At 41.1% G+C, this 23,919-nt stretch overlaps 1 protein-coding gene across 8 annotated transcripts in view; it reads right to left on the bottom strand.

Moving 5' to 3' along the window:
- PRDM2 (PR/SET domain 2) overlaps window positions 1-23,919 on the bottom strand; it is a 404,374-nt gene that overhangs the window by 286,453 nt on the left and 94,002 nt on the right. For 4 of the 8 annotated variants that reach the window (XM_078642772.1, XM_078642773.1, XM_078642775.1 and 1 more), the window contains one exon: window positions 1,894-1,967. The exons of the other annotated variants lie outside the window; for them this stretch is intronic. In XM_078642772.1, the coding sequence (XP_078498898.1) occupies window positions 1,894-1,902 (9 nt within the window). In that variant the 5' untranslated portion in view covers window positions 1,903-1,967. The remainder of the gene's footprint in view (window positions 1-1,893; window positions 1,968-23,919) is intronic. 8 annotated transcript variants of the gene reach the window in all.

The following is a 23,919-nucleotide window of genomic DNA, read 5'->3' as shown; positions in this document are numbered from 1 at the left end:
CACAGAGATGAGACAGGGTTGAGGAAAAAGGGTAAGAGAGAATACACTAAGCTAAAGCAGAATATACATATTCATCCCCTTTCAATCAAGTCTTTTTAACCCTCATAATCATTTAGTGCACACAGTTATTAGGAGAATGGATAAAAAACTATGAGCCACTAATCGGTTTGCATTTAGTTCATTAATACAAAGACTTTGTCTTAGTCCTCAAAGAGCTTATATTTAGGAGCAATCTGAATCTCGGGCAAGAGTCTAGATACATAACCTAGCATTTGTCTTTTGGGGAAATCCAAGTCCCCTAGTGGAGACCTTCATTTAAGCCATGATGAGCAGATGGAACTGGAACTGGTAATTTAATAGTCTTCGAGAAGCATCTATGAGGATTTGTTTTTAATTTACTCAATCACCTCAGGACATGTGACCCTGGTGGTAAGACTATTTCGAGTCAGACAAAAGCAGAATCACTTTGTTAGCAGAGCTATGTATTGGACTTCGACATTTAAACGTCCATTAAAGGTAGACAAACTTGCCAAGAACATTCATAGATTAAATCACAGAATGGTAAGACAGCAGCGATACAACAGGCACAATCCACAGATACCATTTTAGGAGCAGCTAACAGAATAGGAAAAAGAAAAAAAACAGTCCTGTTTTCCTTTTTCATCATTTTACATTACCAACACAATTTATATACTGCACGGTACAAGATCAGCTTAATCCGGTGCAGAGATTCCCGGTGCAAGATATCCTTGTTTTTGCAAATAATTTGTATAGACTCCTAAAACAGGACCAACAGCTCTGAATGTGGGAGAACTGTCAACCAATGTTAACTATTTGATTGATAATTACTCACCATGGAACCCAGAATCGAAAGTAAAAAGGAACTGTACTGCTACATGTGTGAAAAATGCTTGACGACATTAATGTGATGGATAGCAGAGATACAATCAACTTTGAGTACTCCCAATTACTGTAGGACCAACTATGCAAATCGATCATGGCCAACTCCAAAAAAGACAATTAATCGAGCCACTGAGCCATGTACCCGATGAAGGGAAACGCGGACATCCTAGACAAGTTTAATCTTGTTGAGCATTACTGGGCAGGTGCTGCTTCAGTTCATATGGAAGAGCACTTCAATCAATCTAAAGCACTGTTAAAATAAGGCCATATTCCATTTCATTTTTTTTTAGACCTTCTGTGCCATTACAAAGATATGTCAATGCATAAATGTCACTTTGTTAGAGTAGTTAGGAGCAATAAAGCTAGTAATCCGATAAAAACCATGTTATGTTAATTGTTTTTCAAGCGTAATGGTTACTCCAGAGAGTCCCCACGCTAGGATACTAGTGCACTGGTGGGTGTTCAAGGGGGCATGCCAAGGCTTACTCAAACTGAAAGAATTTATATTCCATTAATCACCGGACATTTTCTCATCCCTAGATGAACCACTAGTAAGCCATATTGCGTAACTTGCTTTCGCTAACAAACAAGCATCAGCATGGACAAAATAAAAGTCTTGCCTAAGACAGCGCTATTGTCTTTGCCTATAGCCATGTTATACGGCAACACAATTAAAGAAGAGGTGTTGAAGAAAGAAGTTTTAGATCTGTGATCAACTCACACGATCATCACAACTGTCATAGTTTTTTGGAATGCTCTTTGGGTTTTGTGAAGTTCTAAAAAAGTCATAAGTATTTCTTAAAGGTAGGTGTGATCCTGCACCAGATTTCTGACTCCTTCACAATTTGCTGTTTATATGGCCCCCTGTATTGGTAAGCTAACACAATTCTAAGATGCAACTAGCGTGGTGAAGTGAAGGTTGTATAGCATTATTGGGTACGTGTTATGGCCTTCTGATAAACATACCTTTGGAAAGTCCCTGTGACTCACCTGATTCATTTTGAACTCTTGTTGTGTTCTGTAAAATTACACACAACAAAGAAACTTCGTTTATGACATGTGCCCTAAAAAGAAAAACAAAGATAAATGATATATGTAGGCGTCTAAATAAAAGAACACATAGGGAGAGATGTTACAACTTTAAACATGGCCTGAAACCCAAAAAATCTGCTTACCTGTTTTTTTTTTTTAATACATTTTCACCTACATTATACTGATTATATTTCAGGCATACGCAGTGCTGTCTCAAGTCACTGTACCAAAGGCAAATGCATATTAAAGCATTTTCAGGATATTTTAATCAATGAACGGTTTCCTAACTATTAAGCCAGAAAATATACCTTTATTAACAGAAGGACGGCTAGTATTAAGAACCAACTTCCTTTAATTTATCTTCAGATTAGGACAAAACTCAAAATAACTACATCTGCCATTAGTGACTGGGGGGAAACAACCATAATAGGTAGCTAATCAACAAGTTGAAACCGTGGCTGCCAGCTAGCTTCTTTCTCTGGCGTGTGGTGTCACTATCTTCTTATCGAAGCATAAAGAAACTCAAAATACAACCTTTAACAGACAGAATGTGAACATTTTCCAAATGATTAGCTTTGTTCATGTTCAAGGGCAAACCGAACAGAAAAACAGAACATAAGATAGATAGACAGATAATACTTGCCTCCATCTGTTTATTAAAATCTTTACTTTCAGGAGCAACAGACAGGAAAATCAGCGCGAGTTAAGTCTCCAATGAAGCATGTTTAAAGAGCATTCACCAAAATTATCCACCAAGTAAAAAAAAAAAAAATCTAAAAACATTTTTAGAAAGATTCTCCTGATGAGTTCGAGTACCCGATAAGGTTTTGTTTAATTTTGAGCCTACCATCCAAGATCGGGTACCTTTGTCAACAGTGTCAACTCGAGTCAGAGCCCTGTGGGGGTGTCAGCAGGGTAGGGGTAAACCATATTTTTTCACTGGGCTTCCAAACACTTTAATGAGTGCAGCGGAAGTAGCTCATCTGTAACATTTTATAGAACTGCACAATTTGCCTTGGTAGACTTTTTTTCATAAACTATTTATACGCATTTTGTTATAAACAAGCACAATACAATAGAACAATGGCACTTTCAATATTCAATCACCATGCATCACAAAAAGAGAATCTAAAGCAGGGCAATATCAGTCAAGCACAAAACACACAACAGCTTATCCAGCCCTCCCAACCACATTGCCAGGGTTATTATCCCCGTGATCCATCCATTACCCGTATCGTTTGGTTTTCAGCTTCTTAATTAGCAGTTCCCGCAGCCAACAAATGACACAGCAAAAGGTGACACGAACAAAAAGTTTAATATTTCCACAACTCTTGAAGACAAATCACATGGTAATCCTATAAGAAATCAAGAAGGCCACCTTCACTGAGTTTCAATTGCCTGTCCATGTCCACAGTGTTCCATGAACAGATCTGAAGTTCATCATTTTAATTAAGACCACCTTCTGATACGATTAAATCCTGCAGAATATGTGCCATTCAAGAAGCAGAATTATTGTCAATCAATCATAGTTATCAAATTAGAGTGATCGCTGGTAATGAAGTGATCAGGTCCCTTAAAATTACTTTTGCCCATCAGAAGTGGAATGATGAGGGAAATGTTTGGCTCAGTTCTTTTTGCCTTCATTTTTTCTGATACTTTGGTTTTGAGTTTATGAGACTATGGCATCCCATGCTGCTAGTTGATCTAAGCAGCCCAGTCCCTCTTTTTTCAACTGAAGTTCCAACTTCAGAGAAGCAGTCCTTGTGTCAGGGTGACACAGGGTGCCTACTCTCCGAGCAAGGCAGTCTGGAAGCACACAATAATAAAGACCATATGGACTCTATAGATTTAAGCAGGAGGATAGCACATGTTTCAGACACGTAGCCTACAGCGCCACCAGGAACAAGCACGTTCAAAGGATTTGATTTTCACCAGAGGGTCTCAATGAAAAACATCCCTCTTAGAGTCTGTGTAGAATATTTGGAATAAACCGGGGCAAAGGAATCAGCAACACAGATGGGTTCAGCTGCTTGTAAAAAACATTAAGGAAGAAGCTAAGATTGTTACATGGAGTAGTGTACGAGATTCGGAACCTTTTTCCATCCATTCAAAATGGAGGTTTTGGATAATTCAAAACTAACACATGGTAGCTCCAAGTGCAAAAAACGCAAGGCTCTTTGGCACTTTTTCCCATATTTATGAACAAAGGGGTTATGCAAACTAAGTCAACCTTAGCTGATGGCTAGGTGAAACTGAAATCTAAGAGTGCAACATTTTGGCTCTTTTAAATAACAGCATTAAGAAACAAGCAAAGTAGAAGAGATACATTAAAAGATCTAAAAGTAAAAGAAGAATTAAAAAAGGCAGATGAAAACTAAGGTTTAATAACCTTCTATCATGCACTTCTCTGGTGATGGAGATGTCGCCTCCAGAGATTACCAGGCTGAACTAGATCTATCCATGACATCTGGCTTAAAGCAAGGGAATATTCAATGTGTAAATAAAGCACAAGTGGCTCTGAATATACAAGATATATTAGAGATTGAAACACATAACCCGAGTATTCCAGTAATAGGTTCCCCAACAACTTGGCAAAAGGAGGAATAATTTTGATCGGAAGACACTGTGAAGCTACAAAAGGTTAACTACAAACCAATGAAGTCGAAGAGAAGAAATCTCCTTAGACCCCTCGCAACTAAATTTCATTCGAACAAGTCCACGTTTTCGGATGTCCAAAACGTAAGGAATTTAAGAAATGTTATAACATGAGAAATTACCCAGTCAAAGAATAAGAAAATTGCAGCTCCTCATTGGTCGACAAATGTAATAGACCTCTTTCTTTACAGGTGATGAAGCTCCACTAAAATCGAGAAAGTATCTTGAAGTTGCTGCCCTTATGCACGCCAATAAAAACGATGTATTCGGTGGAAATAGAAAGGGTTTAATTCCCAGATAAAAACAACTTGAACCAGGCAAGAGTAGAATTCTGGTTGCATTTGGCAACTGAAACAGGTTGTCAAATGCGGATTTCTTTAGGAAAATTGGATAGGACACTTATCTTATGACACTCACACAGAGCTTGGAAGAAGAAAGGCCAGGTAAAGTGATATGCAAGTCTCCTGAGAACTTGCACCCTACTTAAGTTCTACAGCTCTCCAGACAGACCTGTATTCTCTAGCTCGATCTGTGAAAGCGGAAAAAATCCTTCAGGAAAACAGATAAAAAGCTCTAGAACAGCAGCAATTAGGGCAGCTTCTAATGGATCATGAATGGTAATAAAACAGTCCCTTTAAATTCACGCTTTATTTAGCAGAAATCATGCTCTAAAACTTTCATGGAATATAGCAGGAATAGATTAAAGTAAAAAAAAATTGCTTATTTCTCAGAATTTCCCCTTAATCTGTCTTCCAGAAACCTGGTGATTAAATGCTCGAACAGTTTACTCTTATTAAGTCTTTAATTGTCCAGCAGTGGCAACAAAAAGTGATCATGCTAAGGGAGCCTATAAATCTTACTTTCGACAAAAGTTCATTGAAAATTTCAAACAATACCCACAGAAAGTAAATACCTTCAAGTTTTAAATATTTTAATGCCACTCATGCTACGTCCCCATGGAAAATCTCTTTTAATATTACAGGGTCTATAACGATGTTGGTTTGTAAGCCTCCGACCGATCGTCGGAGGCTTACTGACTGACATGGTAGGTTTACAGTCTGACCGCTGAACTCCAATGTCAGCAGTCGGAGTGTAAACCAGCTTGTCAATCCGAATGGCATACGACGGGCTCTGGGAGACCGTCGGCCAGCGAGAAATCTCCACATAATCCCTTACGGAGGGCGTTTTTCCGAGTCGTGATTATGATTTCAGTTTCCGACAGCCTTTCCATGTCGACCTTTCTAACATGGAAAGGCTGTCGGAGAGCGACTTTGGGGGCCCCTAGCAGGGCCCCTTCTCCCCAGGCTCTCCAGTTGTGAGCCTGGGGGCACCTATGGTATGCCCCCTGTAAGTCCCTGCAGGGATTTACAGAAACTCCCATTACTCTATGGGAGCTTGTGCTGCAGCTGGTTCCCAACTGCCACACACACTCCCATCGAATAAATGTGCGGTCGCATCATGATAGCGGTTTCGGGACCGCCGACCGGAAGTTAGTCGGTCCGTTCCGCAACTGCAAAAATAAGGCCCTTAATGTTTGTGTATCCCTGGGATGCTACAATTATGGCATTTTGAAGGAAAATTGTAAAGGAAATAAATGAAAGAAAAAACAAAGAAAAAAATCCATGAGATCCTAATTACAGGCGCTTTTAATGTAAAAATCTTAAACTCCTTGCTGGAGGTCAATCAACATACTGTGCTAGAGGAGAGTTGAGGAACATTGGAGTCTACATTTCCTAATCAAAGTATCAGTGACAGAAGGAGTGTTCTCCTTCTGGAAGAGTTAAGCCTCTTGGGTATCACATATTTGAACAACCAGAAAGAATCTGATGTTCTGGCAAAGGGGACTCGATGTGGCTTTCTTTGCTTCACCATTTTTGAGCATACTAGAACCTCCTTCCCAATATTTCACTTAGTAGCATATTTCTCAGTGGTAGGAACGGCATAAAGTGATCGCACTATGTATATCATCTCCTAAAAGTGTGAAGGACAGGTCACAGCGCACCTGTTCTGGGATGGTGGAGATTAACACAAGAAGTACTTGAAAGGGAAAAGGAAACAAGGAAGCAGCACAGGAGATCAGTTCAGTCAAGCAAAAGGATCCGCTCTGGATCTCCCTGCACCAAGCTGCTTTTCAGAATAATACACAGGATTTCTGGAGCATAACTGCAAAACATTCTAGCATAAAAAAGGGATTTGACATCAAATGAGATTCCATTTACAACCTGCTATGATTACGTTACGGTGCTATACAAATAAAATAAGGCCACAAGCGCTTTTGAAGTTCTTCCACAAAGCTTATAAATTATTCAGACACCCTCTTATAATCAAATAGTAAGATTATGAAAGCAAGAGCATTGGCGGCAATGGGCCCAGGTGGAGTTCCTATTTTGACGCTCAAAAACAATCCAGATTTGTGGGCCAATTGTCTTTCTTTATTTACATTTTGCTATTCAACTGGCTTCTTGACAAGATCCTGGAGGGGGACTGCTATCGTCACTATGCATAAGAAAGGAAGTAAACTGTTGCCAGTGAATTATAGGCAGATCTCATTGCATGCGTAAATGTGAACAGGAAGCTAAACATCATTCACCTCAAACAGTCTGGTTCTAGAGCAAAGCGGTCGGTTATTGACAACATAGCAGTTCTACCACTTTTATTAGATAAGTTTGCGACAAAAAATAAGTCATATTTATATACAGATTTTTTTGACTTTTCAACTGCATTTGATTTTGTGGAAAGACGGACTTTATGGCACAAATTATCTGCGCTAGGGATAAAAAGTAGTTTATTGCACCTGTGGCTGTCCTTGCATTCTTCTACTTGGTGTAAAAGTCTGTTGGGGGAGTTCAAGATCTTTCCAATTCTATCCCCACAACAGTGTATGAAGCAGGGCTGCGTGTTGGCACCTCCATTTTCTTTGTACCGCTCAGATCTCTTCCATGTGCATGAAGAGAAAAATTATCCCCAAAAATAAGTCCTAAAAGCTTGCTCACTCTTTTGTATGCGGACAATATTTTTATTTGATCAGACTCCCATTGGTCTTTAGGCAAGACTGAATGGTCTGCATTGCTTAGCAAAAAAGCACTTTTAAAAATACACTTGGCATCTATGGATTGAATAATTAGAGAAAGTAAACAGTTACACATATCTTTGAAAAATATTTTGTGAAAATCTAAAGGATGAGGTACATACAACTAATTTACAAAACAAAAGCACTAGTTCATGCAAATTCTTTACAGATATTTAACTGTTTTATTGGTAAAAGACATTTTGATCACCTAATACAAATCTATAAAACAATAATTCCCCCTACACTATCCTAGGCATTAGAACACATCCATATTCAATCTTGGGCATTCTTAAACAAGTGTAATGGTAAAATTCTGAGAAATGTTTGCTCACAAAGTTCAGTCATTCCGGTCTAATTATTAAGACTAGAACTTGGATTAGTGGGTACATTTGTGCAATCCTTAGCAAATATTATTCAAAGGGGATACAAAATATTCCATGCCCCAAGTACTTACCGGAGATCTCTGCTTAGAACAGAGATTGTGTATACTACTGCAACCTACACAACTATTTGTAATAATATTTCATTAGAATTAGTCCGGAAATATTTATTTTAACAAATTCCACATAGTGTTAGACGTCTTATGTCTAAACATTATGGATGAGATCTTTAAAATAATGTATTGGTGATATGGTTAAAGAGCCCCCACAAATCAAATGTCTGTCATTTATGCTCTGCAGAAATTTAAGATATGTTTAATGCTTTACATTTATGTCCATACAGTTCAGTTCATGAGGCTTTTATTCGGTACAAATGAATGACCATGAAAGCACAAATAAAACAGTAAATACATCATGATTAAAAAGGATAAAAATACAAGAGGTATAAAAGGGCAAAATCCATGATTATGGTACATTAAAAAATCATATTTTTCCTGGTATAAATGCATTTGTTTAAAAACGTTGCAGTCTAAAAACAAATATCTGCTGATTGTAAATTTAAAATTAGGCCCATGGCTTCCTTAACTGTACGTACACCATATTTATTAAACATGGGTTTCAAAAACATGGTACGCTGTTCCCTGTACAGTTCACAGAACAAGAGAAAGTGCTGAGTGCTTTGTGTAGATATAGAGTCACACATACATGGCCCTATCGGATGTTTCTTAATCTGGGGATGGGCCACTAAATAATGTGCCATCCCGAACCGTAACCTTGTAAGTACAAACTTGTGTGACTGTCTAGTTACCATCAGAAGATATAATGGAAACGCTTCGCCTGTAACAAATGAATTGTAAAACAGTACAGTAGATAATGATCCAGAGGCCAATTTACGCTTTCTAACTGCAAATCCAAGAAAGGTATTTTTCATATCAGACTTAGTAATGTTGGATGCTGCAGATGGGTCATTAACAATATTAACACCATAAATTTCCGAAAAACAGACAACATATTTGATCCATGGGATCGCCAGAAATTTGTCCATTAAAAGGCAATCCTCGATGACAGATCTGTTAAAGGCCTTCTCTTCCTTGAGCCAGATGGAGCGCCAAACCATCAAAGGCCTCAAAGATAACAAATCACCTAAAAAGTGGATATTAAGCTCTTGGTGGGTCAATTCATTAGAGGTTGAAACAGGTAGGCATAGAAGCTTTTTTTTAAAATAATTTTCTTCGATTTGCAAGCTATCATGCCGGCTATAGCCCCATATGCCTGCACCATATAATGCGATAGACACACACCTAGCCTGATACATTTTAAGCATGTCTAAGGTGCGCCTCTCCCCCACTTTCGAGGCAAATCTAAAAACACCGTTGGCATTCCTGGCCATTTTATTCCGGATATTGGTGAATTCACTGGACCATTTCCTGTCATTTGCAAAGGTGATTCCCAAATAGCAAAATTTGTCCACATGTTGGACTTTTTCCTTGTCAATAAAAAAGGCATTTGGACACTTTTTTTTCCCCACAGGTCATTATTACAGTTTTCCCTTTATTAATCACCAGTTTCCTTTCTTTAATAAAGGCTGAAAAACTATCCATTAGGCGCTGTAATCCTATAGGCGTTCTTGATAGTAAAACAGCGTCATCAGCATATAATAACACTGGGGTAGGGTCGCCATGGATCTGAGGGGCATCAGCCACAACCTTCTTTAAAACATTATCAATCCCATTAATAAATAAAATGAAAAGAAGTGGGGCCAAGACACAGCCCTGTCTAATTCCCCGCTTAACCTCAAAGTTCGGGGTACATTCCCCCCCATTACCAAAACGAACACAGGTCTGTAGGTTGTCGTATAATCTAGCCAAAAAGAATACTATACCCTCAGGGGCACCTAGATTGAGCAGGGTGGTCCATAGGGTGGGATGGTCCACCAGATCGAAAGCGCTGCTCAGATCTGCAAAGCAGAGGTATAGGGAGCCCTGTTTTGCCTCGGTGTACTTCCCGATCAGCAGATCCAAATTGATGCACTGATCGAGAGTACCCCTACCCCTTCTGAAGCCATATTGGCTATTAGCTAGAATACCCTCCTGCTCAGCCCATTCCTCCAATCTTACTAGCATGACCCGACTCATAATTTTGACCGACGAGTCAAGGAGGGATATAGGGCGATAATTTTTGGCCTCAGACCTACTACCTTTTTTATAAATGGGGACAATAATTGATTGTCCCCAGGTAACAGGTACATCACTACAGACAGCAGCGTTAAAAACAGATGCTAACAGGGGTCCCCACATTTTAGGTTCAGTCTTATAAACATCGATGGGTACCCCATCGGGGCCCTGGGCTTTGCCTCCTTTACTAAGTGTAATACAATATTCTACTTCCTTGGGGGTGATGTCAAGAGGCACCACATCCCACTCCTTGGGCTCCACCACCACTGTTCTATTTGTGTCAAAAATGTTAGAAAAGTGAGTTATCCACCCCTCACTAGACACGGTAGAGGTTAATTCTGGGATATCATCCGCTTTAAGAAATGGGGAATTAATTGTTGCCCAGAACAGGGTGGAATTCGATGTTTCAGTAGCTAAATTTAGTGAATCCCATGCCTGCAATTGGAGTTCCCTCTTCCTCTCGGTAAGAGCGCATTTATATTCCAGTCTTGATTTGGCAATTAAAACAGAATCCCTGGGTTTAACTGATAATGCCAGCTTCAAGGAAGTTAAAGAGACTGTACAGTGGTGACTAAACCATCCTGGATGCTTCCTCAATAAAGACTTGGCTTTCCCGGTAAATTTCCTACTGATAGCTAGGTTAATACTTTTAAAACACGTCAGTACCTTCTCATGATCATTAACATTTGCTAAAATTGAGTCAATTTCTGCAAGACTCCCCTTAATAATACAGCTAGATAAATCCTCCGCTTTTTCCCCTGACCATCTCAGTCTGACACCATTAATCCTATGGGGTTCCAAATTAGAAACAGTAGGTCCCACTATAACTGACTTATCTGCCCAGAAAGTGGTTTCAATTGTAATACAATTATGATCACTAGTATTACAGACAACTATTTTTGGGGTGGCGCAACAGAAAAATACATTGGAGGATATAATCACATGATCAATGACCGAGCCACCTAAACCGCTCTTAAATGTAGGGACAGTTAGACCATGTCCATCTTTACAGGGTTCCAGAATTTCCAAATCATAACGGCTCATCAATTTATACAGTTCTTCTCCGTAGCTGCCATGACTAAAATGCGGAGCATCCCAGCCGTCGTTAGTTGAAACCCCGCAAATCCCCAATGACGAATGTTCGCATAACTTAATATTGAAGTCACCAACCCATATAAAGTCGAAAACAACCTTAGGATCTGAGCATAGATTTTCAAGGGCATCAGCTAAATCGTGTACCACTTTAGACCTGGTATTATCAAAAATATTATTATAATAATTAATCAATATAATATTTCGAGCCCCAGTCTCGACAAGCCAAAGGATCTGCCCGTGAACACCCATTTGCAGGTGTTTTTTCACCACGATAGGGCGTAAAATAGATATTAAAACCACAAGACCCCCTTTAGCTCGCCCTGGGCCTGAACCATAGGCAGGTAGGTTATAGGACTCAAAGCCCTCATAGCTAATCTCTTCCCTGCTCCATGTTTCCTGGAGGCACAGGATATCATACTTGTTAACAAAATCAATCCAGGCTGGATCCATCTCCATTGACCTAATCCCTGCCACATTCCAACTAGCAAGTGTAATTCCCTTCAAGCTGGGACCACCATAGTTGATCTCCCTTCTCATACAATCAACCAGGCCACAAACTTCAACAGTGTTACTGACACCCCTGTTGTCCTGGATTTCATTTATGCAATCTGCGGCCTCGCGCTCTAGGCAGATTGTTGACTCCGGGCAAATAGGAACAGGGTTATCGTTTTTCCCTAGTTCTTCCCCATTATCATATTCTCCCTGGGCAAACGATAAATAAGGCACGGAGAGTCAATCATTACAATCTAGTGAGCTGAGTGCATGAAATCGATTGTACATTGGTGTCACAAGTGCAGACCCATGTGCCGGTGAAAATAGACTGTTCCTAATACTAGTACTAGCCTGTGAGGAGGTATTAAGGTTACAGTAAAAGAATGCAAGAGAACGTACGCCCACATTATGGTCAGACACCGGCAGAGAGGCCGCCCTTAGGAGAACAGTGGCTGCATGTTGAGGGTGCTTAAAATTAACTATAACACAGTCACCTTTACTGCTCTTCCTTGAACTTCCAATCCAATTGACCCTCCTCGTAGTTAAAATTTGGTCAGAATATTCAGTGGGAAAACCACACTGCCTGTTTAACCAAGACACCGTCTTATTTTTTAATGATTCATGTGATTCTTGAACGGTATCATTTACTGCCTCAGGTACATTAGTTAATACAACCACATAGGGCGCGCATTCTGGTGGTAAGTTGATAAAACGCTTGCGTCTTACCTCAGTCCAACTCTCCTCTCTCTCCTTGCCCTTGGTTGCCTCAGTTGCAGTCCCCTGGGTAACGGGGCCTACTACTTGCTTTGGATCAATAGGCAGGCCCTCTCCAAGTGGTATAACCCTCTCTGGCCGAGCTACCAAGTTAGAACCGGTAGCTTGTAAGGTCACCAGCCTGCTGCTGCTACCTTGCCCAGTCGTGGGGTTAGAGGCAGCTACCTGGGCGAACAATGGAGCTGTGCCAGGGCATGACAACTTAGTTACAAGGTCTCCCAGTCTCTTGACCTCTAGGGCCATTATATTAAGTTTATCTACCAAGGGTTTAATAATCCCATCTATTTTAGTTTCTAATAAACTAGCTAAAAAGTTAAACTGGGTAGTGTCTAATTGCACACTATCCTCACTGACCCTATCTGCACCTGTTTTAATAGGGTCGCTCGAGGGGACTACTGCCTTTTTACGAAATATTCGAGAACACCCCCGCTTAGGTAGTACTTTTCTACAAGCCCTGACAGCTCTAACAACAGGAGTAACAGGGGTATCTGGAGTAGTAGGTTGCTGGATGCTGATATCTTGCAGAGCAACATGTTCGTTTAGGGGGATATCTTGTTGCTGCATCACCAAACCATCCGGAGTTATATCCAAAATAATCGGATGATTAAACACCTCCCCGTCAGTAATATCAATGGTTGTACATGGGGATGAAGGTGGGGGTGATTTGTTAAGACCCAGGGACAACCTCCTTTCGTTATTTATTTTACTAACAGCTTTTATGAGGTAGTTGTCCATAGTTACTGTAACAGGAACCTGGGGTGTCTTGTTTTTAGACATGCTGATAAGTATTACTTTTTAAAGGGTATCTATATTAAAAAAAGAATTATACACATCCGATATTTAATTACACATGAACTGTCCAAAAATAAAATTTGTCCAAAGTGCGGGATCTTATATCATGACGTCCCACTATACCGTGGTGTAGTCCTGATAGTCCGTTCACATAGAGATTAGTCCAGGGCTCGTGGCCCTGCCACCTCCTGCTCTGCCCGGGCTCAGCCCAGCTCCGCCCGCCTGCTTTTCTGTGCCTTCGGGCGCGCTTCGCCGGAAGTGGGCGATGTTCTGCTGCAAGGCAGGCAGGGAGCTGTAGTTCTCCCCAGTCCGCAGCCGAGTGATGGAAACTACTCGGCGGCTGGAAAAACCACAGCGTCAGGGACCACGCGCTGCCAGGGACCACAGGTGTAACGTGCGACCCCCTCCGCTTCCTTACGGTATTTCCTGCTTTCTGGCACGTTCTGGGTAAGTTCAATATATCCTTTTTGCCTGCTTCTTTCCTCGTTTCTATTCAGCGCTGTCACAGGTGATGCTTGTCTCCAGCCCTCCTTGCTGCACTTTTCACCCGTTCACCCCGCCGCAGCCACTGCTCCAGCTCCGTCTCACCGGGAGTCTGGGGGCTGGGTGCCGGGAAGCTAGCATGCCAGGAGCATCATTCTAGACGCAATCTTCTTTCCGTTTTCAAAATGTGCTTTTAAAGATGCAGAAACGAGCAGCAGGCTTGGAAACACGCCGAAACCAAAGCTCTTCCTCGATATCCCTTCAAGACGCCGCCACTACGATCCAACCAGGCTCTCACAGCATACCGCCATCACGAAACAGGGGCGGGACTATATCAAGGTGTCCATACTTTTTACTGCTGATAAAGAGCTATATTTAGGACACACATCAGGATATAATGGAATTGGGGGAAAAAAATAAAAAAATATATAAATGAATCGCAAAGGAATTTACCCATTTTAAAAGTGTACAATTTCTTCAAAAAAATGTTGCCATTTTTTTGATTAAGGGTTTTACGAGTTTACTGTACGAATTTTGTATGATGAAGGTTTTATACGATCAATCATCTATTTATTTATAGTTTTTAAGATGCTGATCCTAGACATCGGTGGAGGTCTGGAACAATAAATATATATGATTGATGGGGGGGGGATAAAAATTTCACATTCAATATCTACATAGGTCCAAGTTTTAAATGGCTTAAAAAAGTAGTAAGGACTTAAAAAGTGTTGTCTAATACACTGCGTTGGTTCATTCAGTTTATTTACATGAATGAGCATACAGTCAAGAAACTGAATATTTCTTTGCAAAAGTACACAAATGCGAAGATAGACCTATTAGTCACCATTTAAAATGAAATTTCATTGGTATTCCCACTGTAAATCAAACAGCAGGTTGGTGTAATGACTTTCCGTTGCATACATTCATGTCTGCCTATTACTGTATAGTTCTGTGCAAAGGGTGCTCAGTGGGGAGAGGTGAACATCCATCTACTATGTTAGTCTAGAGTTGCAGTTGGCAGAGGCTCTTGAGTCAATATCCGTAGTGGGGTATTGGAGCTAATGTTATGGTTTATTCAAGTTCAGTGCACCACCTTATTAAAAATGCCTTTTGTGTGCATATTAATTTTAGATCTGGGTCGGACAGCAGTGTACATTACCATTCAAACTCTCTGACATAGCAGCTCCTGCACAGTGACTGTTTGGAGGTCACAGTAGGTGGGACTCAGGATTTCAGGAGATGGCCAGATAGACAAGATCGATAATTGGAAATAAAATGAACTCTTATTTTTGACAGTGTTCTACAATATGATAAACAATCTGGCATACCAAGTGAATTACATGGCAAACACTCTAAAAGTGAAACAACTTTACAAGAGCCTGTGACCTTTGTGACCTTGTGAAAGCAAAGGTAAAAATGGAAGGAAGCAATTTATGAAGTAATGTGGATAACAGAAAGTGTAGATTCCGATCAAAGACTTACAAGATATTGTGATTACAGGAAGTTGCAGAGTGTCTCTTAAAAGCATGCAACATTAGGTTTCACTAATGTAGACACTGACCAATGAATTGTCTTGTGAAGTGAGGGATGAAGTCACCAAAGCAACCTGGACAACCAATGCAATTCTAGTACTGCCTGGTGTTGTAGAGCTTATATTTGGTCTCCATTTTGATTCCCTTTTTTAACTTCGCATATGTTTGTAATGGTGGTTTGCACATGTTTTCACTAATACGAGAATATGCCCTGCACACATTTAATCCGGGTAGGCATTGCCGCCGCCCTGTATGTACATTTAATTCCAGAGTCAAACATATCAGAATTCAATGCTTTATGTTTAACAATCACAGGAAACTCCTCTCCTGATACAGACTAACTGAAAGATATTGCTCGGCACCTCCAAGGCCAGTATTTTAATATTTACACAGCATCCGTGCTGAACTTTGTGACAGATGCTTCACTTCAATCCTGAATCATCATGGAAGCTGCTGTGACGGAGATGTAGCTCTGCAGTCCCAGACATTCATCCTGGGACGGAAGATAACCACGCAAGAGAAGTGTGCAGACCTGCACACTCACACTGGATGCACTCGTTAATGCACTGAGGCCAGCTTCCTGACAATGTACAAGGTATGGGGTTAAATCATTCCAACAGGTTTGTCAGAAGGGTGATCCAGATAGGTTCTCTTTAGTGTAGAAGAATTAGTGAAAGATAGGAGTAACATTATGAACAATTAACATGGGTAAATTGTTTGCGTTTATCACCATTCTAATAATTCTTATAATAAAAAAAAGTGTCGCAAAACAAGTTTCTGAAGTTTCTTGTGCCTGACATGATCACAAAAAAAATAAGTGAGACGTAAGCAGCACCTGATACTATGAATTTTTTCTCAAAATTGCTCATATGGAGCGACTAGATTTGAAGCGAAAAAAGCAACCGTAGAGGTATTCTTAATCTGTAAATAAAATTAATTTTGAACAAAACATTAGCAACGCCAATCGGTCTCTCTGAGACTAAAGGAAGGGAGTGTTGGTCTGACACTTTAAGCATACAAATATATATAGATTGACAGCTGTACTTACGAAAAATTTAAATATAGTAACTGTAACTTTCTTTTTATTTAGCACTTCACGCACTGCAAATATTAGATGTTATTATTTCACGTGTGCTTATTTATTGCATTTCATATTTGCTCCATCACTCATAAGCTAGAGTCACTAAGAAAAAGTGAACAATATACACTTAAATGTATCTAGAGGGCGACAGAGTCGGCTCTACAGTGATTCGAACCCATGACCTGCACATCATCACCACTTTGTTCTAAGTGACGAGCATCTAACTTATCGAGCCAGCCCTCATGTATGCCAACAGATAGTTTTACACCGTTAAGAAAAATACAGCAGAGTCTCTGTGCTGCAGGCACTGTAAATATTACGCAGGTACTAGATTTATTGACATTCGGGAAAAGGCAGAGTCAGCGCTGCCTGGATTCAAACTCCTGGTCGGCTGACCACCACTGTGATCCCTCCGTGACTAATAACTTCACAGCTCTTCGAAAAAGTGAAGCACAGAGCGCCCATGTATAAAATTAATACACGTTTGTTTAATGCCATAACACTTTAATCACCATTAACACAGAGGATGCTGTGGTGATCAATAAATAAAATAACATGGGCAAGCAACAGGACGGAGAAAACAAAGGTGCAGTGCAAGTAAGTGGCCACTTTCTGTCCAAGAAGTGGGCACCATCCATGAAGGAGGCCCCGCGCTGAGCCAGACCATGCAAAGAGTCCGCAAACACAAAGGGGAAACCCCTTTTAGTAAAAGGATACCGTAATAGGCCAATACTCCAGGGGAGGAGCAAGACAGAACAAGGTGGGACACAGAAGGCATATAAACCATTGGGAAGCAATTTTTTGCAATTGACACTCTCCTTAAACAATCGGCAGCCAAGACGTGGCCGAAGTCCGTAGAAGTGAATACAGCATGCCTTGCAGAGCAGCGCATGCGCTGCTAGGCTCAACCTAAAACAATTGCGGGTTAACCTAGACTTCCTGCTGGCAAAAAGAGATGGCGCTGCAATGGGGGAGAATTGCTAACCCGCATTTGTGGAACTGGGAAAGGGAAACAAACATGTTTTACATCAGGGAAAGGTTTGTATTTGAGGGCAGAGGGTGTCCAAGCAAGTTTGAAGAAATTATTTATTTATTTTAATTTATTTTAAACATTTGTAAAGCGCATCTGACACCTTGCAGGTTTCCTGGCACTGGCGAATACTCTTAACTAAGGGGAACGGCAAGGAACAGGTGAGGTTGCAGTTTAAGGGAATAACCACGTTTTGATGCGTTTCCTAAAGGGGAGGAGTTGTGAGATTTGACGGATTTCAGGAGGCAGACTGTTCCACAGTTTAGCCGCTGCGACTCTGAAGGATCTGCCCCCCGTCCGGACTTTGTTGTATCTGGGAACAATTACCAGACAGGCTGAGGCTGAGCGTAGAGTTCTGGTAGGGGTATACCAGTTGAACATGGCCTGCAGAGGTTTGGGCCCAGCTCCGTGGAGCGCTTTAAAGAAGAGGCAGAGGGACTTGAAGGCCACTCGTTGTTTGAGTGGGAGCCAGTGTAGCTAGCTCAGAAAGTAGGTGAGGATGGGACACGGACAGCTAACATCAGGTCGTGGGGTGAGTAGCTAGGCCCAGAATAAGGAAGGTGATGGAGCCGTGCCATTTGTGATTATGGCCCGACAAGATGATGCTTCACTCAAAAACCCCAAAATGACAAGAACTCGTCATACTGAACTCCAGTTGGAGCGTGGGACCGTGCAAGTATCTGTTCAATTGTTTACTTGAGTAGATAATCTGTATGTTTGTTTTAAAAAAGCAAATACATTTTATTTTTCACAGAAAAAACAAAAGCATAGCTGCCAACACGCCCCAAGTGATGATGGGAACTTTCACTCCTGATTTGCAGTCAACTGCACTAGCCATGCGGCGATTTTTCAAAGTATAAATGCAGGTACAGGTATACAAGACAGATGCTTAGGACTGTCGTCTGAAAAATCAAGGCTAAAAAAAAAATAACCAAAAGCCATGGGGCGATTGGTCTGCAGAACCGGATGTTAAAAATCTATGAATTACTTTGCTGTTTATAACTACCACAAAAGAACGGTTATCTTTTGCCATTACAAATAAAGGTCACAATTTCACAATGAGAGTCACTGGGAAGCTATGTATAATACATATTGCATCTAACTGAAAAACAACCTAGATGCATTTTTAGGATTGTCATACCTTAAACAGTTTGTTGAAAAGACGTGCATGATAGTATTCTAATGCTACTCATCTACAAGTTGTACAGATCAGCCACCCTGTCAATTTCACTTACAGAAAGTAGACAATGGTCTGTTTGGAGAAAGGTTGTCTTCAGAGCTAAGCAGCCATCTTCAAAAAAATGTTTTAATGAAAAATGTCAGTGCTTGTGAGAGCCAGGTTATCACTGTCGGAGAAAATGCAGGACTGTAGTACTGATAATATGCAGAGATAATGTTTATTTTTTCTCATATGTTAACCCTAACACGATTCATGTTCCTACATTAACTGTTACATAATTAAGGACTTAAGCAGCTAAGCACTCAGTCGCATTGCTGATAATCTATCTACAACTCACAAAATATTTTGCATATCTATGACGACAACTCTTCATAATGACCGCATACTTCAAATATAGAACTAGAGCGATGACTAAAGTTCAGCTGGCTTCCTCAGGAAAAATAGAATCCAGTGCTGAGGAATAGCTAGCAGCATGAGAGCTTTATGTCAGTGTTGACACAGAACCCGGTGAAATGTTGTCCTTTTGTCATATCTATATGCGATTCATAGTCCTATTTCAATGTCTATGTAAGCACATCCCCCTCCCCCACTAAAACACCCAGTCAGCAGTGAACCTTTCAGCCGGCTGAGACCTGGGGTCACTGTAGCATCTGAATACAGTGTACAGTCCTCAGCCTGTTTCTGAAAGGCCCATCATAACAAAAGCATGGAGACACAGGACCTCAGTAGGTGAGCGCTTGCTTTAAACCTTTTCATGGGCCCCCACTTCCAGTACAGCCCCTTCCTGCAGAGCAGTGCCAGCGGTGCATTATCAAGTATCATCACTGTCAATGTGTCCACATAAGCAGAAAGCCAGGCATTAACCATACACGATAATCTTTCATGTTGTGATGGGCTCTGCTATGCTATGAAACGGTCCCCTGACCCTTCCTACCCCCAGAGCCTAGCACACATGGCAACTAACATGTACACGGAGGTATATGGGAGATGATGAATGTGAGCAGGAAGCCGCAGCTTACTGAAAGCAGCAGTGATAGGAACAGAAGTGGTGCAGCGCAATGATATAGTGATGGCATGTCAAAAATCACGTTGGCTTAAACGCGGTTGTTTACCCCACCCCAAAAATCAACATACCAAAATCCAGAGGAAAGGCAAAGCAAGAAAATAGTCCTGGCAAAGTAAACTAAATGCCCCTTGGAGAGATTAGACATGTAAGACGGTCAGCTGTCATGAGTGTGAACAAAACCATGAAAGAAGGGACTAATGTGACCCATATGCCACACAAAACAACCAGATTTTTAAAGCCACTGTAAGGAATCAATGAAAGGCGAGGGGCGGAATCAATGCCCCTAGAGGAGATACAGCATGTCTCAGCATGCATGCTGCTAGGCTCAACCTAACAAAATGGAGAGATCAACTCAGTTGAGCTGGAAAGAATATTCTGAGGTGTGAAACCAGTTTCACTGCTGTGGCTTAAACTGAAACTGAGCTTTGAATGGTACAGGGAAATGTGCAATACCATCCTACGGCTACTGAATTAGCCACGGAGTTCATAGTAAAATGCAACTCTGAAGTCATAAGCCTGATTCAGTTTAAACAATTGAAAAGAATCACGACTGAGATGCTCAGAAATTCTATAAATAATATAGATCTGTATGTGGAAGATCACAGCCTCTACAATGCAAAGAAAGAAGCAAAGTAACGGAATAACACAAAAACCAAGGCAGCAGCCCACAACAACTGCCAGTCTATTTCGATCATAAACATGATGATTCTGGTCAAATAACTATATTTTATGAAACTAAAACAGACACGCGGGTAGTAATGGATTTGATAAACAAATCTGCAACATTAAGGAAATATCAGAATTCAAACTGGAATAAGAAACACCAAAAATGTATGCCCAGTGAAACATAAGCTAGATTTTTAGGAGAGAAACAGAAAGAAGAAACCAAGTTAATATAACCTGTAAGCGTTTTACTGATGAAATTTGACAGATATATTCAGTTCAGGCCACTGCTAATGGAAGCACCTGAAGAAAACATCTCACCAGGAAGAATGCTGGCATTGCATTTTATAGTATAGTTTGTATAGTGCTTCATACCTGGGCATCACATTTCTAAATCCCTTTCAAAGCGCACTGCTGCAATGGTGCAGAATGAGTTCGTCATATATGAAGAAGTAAGGTGAGCTGTGAAAAGTTCAGCAATGTGCTCCAAACAAGATATGACAAACTGGTAGCTGCTCATAGCATGTTGAGTTGCAGATAAGTGTGAATATAGATATGGCATACCTTCATGCACAAAAACAGCAGTGTAAACAAGCAGTGAGAAAGACAACAGATGTCGTCTCTTGACAGTCAATGAAGACTGTTCAGCATCGGCAAGAAAGGAAAAGATATTTCCAGTAATGCAGTGCAGCATCAGCAAAAACATATATATACACACACACATACATATATATACATATATATATACATATATATATATATATATATATATATATATATATATATATATATATATATACACACATACATATACATATATATATATATACACACATACATATACATATATATATATACACACATACATATACATATATATATATATATATATATATACACACATACATATACATATATATATATATATACACACACACATACATATATATATATACACACATACATATACATATATATATATATACACACACATACATATACAGCTCTCCTGGTGTGTCCAGCCTGCTGCAGAGGAGGAAGGAGCACTTTCTGTCTGTGCAGCGACCTTCATCTTCAGACCCCCACAGACCCCAGATCTGCCCCCACAGGTGGAGGAGAGAGCCTGGACAGGTTTCTGCTCAGGTAATGTTTCAGTGTTTTGCTCACCTCCAAACCTTTCTCATTTCCCATCGATCTCTTTCCAGCAGTCTTGTCCCAGGATGTGCAGGATGGAGAAAACATTCTTTGATTGTCCAAAATGTTTCAAAATAAGGAAGATAGCACTGTAAATCTGCAAAGACGAAGTCTGAAATATTGAGTTCCAGTATTCAGGAAAACATAAGTGCTGTCAGAGCCAGCCGGACCCGAACATAAACTGAGACATCCTGAAAGAAGGGACAAGGGACACGAGAAATTCAGTGATTCGACGAGTCTCAGCTGTGCACCTCCATGCCTCAAAACGAAGAAATAACCTCCAGAAAATGAAGACAACTCTGATAAACCTCCTCTTGTGTAAACATGTCCAATAACAGCTTTGATCATGAGGTCGGTATGAGGTGGTTACAGCAGTGCTCTGCTTCCTTAAATAATACCAGGCCACCATTCAGTGCTAGAGGTGTATTGCAAACTGTTTCAGACCAATCCACAGCAACCATTGAAAAGCGCAACGGAGTGGAGTCAGACAACTGAAGGTTAAAAGAAATAAGGGTTCTGCTGTCTAAAATACAGAGCACTGTCCCAGTGTGCACCGACCAGAAGGACGTTGGATCTTTACCCGCAAGCATGCAGAACCATTATCCAGTCTAAAGACACAATCGCCCACGAAGAAGCCTTACACACGTCATGAGATTGGAAAGTAGTTGGTGACCATTGCACTTTATTCTTAATCGGAAACAAACGGGCAAAATACGACTCATACAGGGAATGCAAGAATAACACAAGTGCTTTATCAGTCATGTTGGCCCTTCAGGAAGTACATTCAATGGATGTAAACAAGTGTATACCAGACCCAGAGACACTAACCAAGAGAGAAGTCTCAGACACATGCAGTGAGAGCTTTAGTTTGTCATCAATATTAAAACCCCATCAGCAAGCACACACAGGGAAAAACTATTCAAATGCACTGAATGTGTAAAGAGCTTTATTCAGTTATCAGGCCTACAAAGACATCAACGAACACACACAGGGGAAAAACCATATCATTGCACTGAATGTGTGAAGAGCTTTATATATTTATCACTACTAAAACGGCATCAGAGAACACACACAGGGGAAAAACCATATAATTGCACTGAATGTATGAAGAGCTTTAGCCAGCTGTCAGGTCTCCAGGTGGAGTAGAGTCTTGCCGGTGGCAGAGGCAGGCTCAATCCACTTAGCGCTCTGGGTGTGATCAGCTGCACGGACAGCGCTGCACGTTTAGCGCGCTGCTTTTAATTGTTGCGATTTGAAGCTCTTTTAAAACATTTTACTGTGTATGTTGATACTGTTTTTAGAAAAAACTTGAATTTGAATGTCAAAACTGCATTGCACCATACCTGCTCCCCTCGTAATTCTCCAGGCTGAGTCAGAGCTTGGGGAATCTACATAGTCCGCCCACTCCCGCCCTGTTCCGCCGCGTCCAATCCTGGGCGTTTGAGCGGAGGGTGAGGAGGAGCCCAGCACTTCCGGGTTCAGGGCTCACAGCGCAGCGCTCTGGCGACCCCCTCCACCCTCTATAAATGTGTGTAGGTCAGCGTCCGCGCAGCGGACGCGTGCAGCGGGCGCGCCGGAAGCGAGCCGAAGTCGAGCCAAAGTCCTGCCCGTCTGCGCCCGTCCGCGACAGGACGGGGCGCGGGGCCACAACCCCCGGCTCAACCATACCGACAATTATAAGGTATGGCAGACAAGACTTGCTGGATATCTGTCCAACCTCTCCGGCATGTAATAAACACTCGATGCACGCCCTATCACTAGCAAACTGCCCCACCTGCACTTTTGCCCCTGTCACCAATCAGACCTTGCCCAGTAACACTAATAAACTTAAGGCAGCTCTGCTTAATTGCAGATCTCTTCGCAAACACAGCTTAGAAATTTTCCATCTGCTCGAGGAAGACCATATTCAAATCCTGTTTTTGACTGAAACATGGTTGGACGAATATTCTGAGCCCGATATCGTACAAGCTCTTCCTCCTGGCTTTACTCTCACCAGATTGGACAGGAAAGATGGTAGAGGGGGAGGCATCGCGATAGCCACCAAGACTCCTTTAGAATGCACCCTCTCTTCCATCCTGGTTGATCACAGTGAGGCGGCCACTTTTACAATCACCACTGGTCCGAATCATTCCTTTTCTGGCATCCTGGTGTATCGGCCCCCTGGTCAATTGTATAACTTCACCCCTACTCTGGTTGAAGCCATAACTCATCTGGCGATTAAAAAAACACGTATCCTAGTACTCGGTGACCTTAACGTCCATTTTGACGATTCGCTTAATAAAGTGGCGGCGGACATCATATCTGAGCTGCGTACCTTAGAACT

The sequence above is a fragment of the Lissotriton helveticus genome, chromosome 5_1, assembly GCF_964261635.1.
Source record: "Lissotriton helveticus chromosome 5_1, aLisHel1.1, whole genome shotgun sequence".
In the NCBI taxonomy this organism is placed as follows: domain Eukaryota; kingdom Metazoa; phylum Chordata; class Amphibia; order Caudata; family Salamandridae; genus Lissotriton; species Lissotriton helveticus.
The sequence above is the reverse complement of the archived record's forward strand: the minus strand, read 5'-3'. Positions and strand labels throughout refer to the sequence as shown.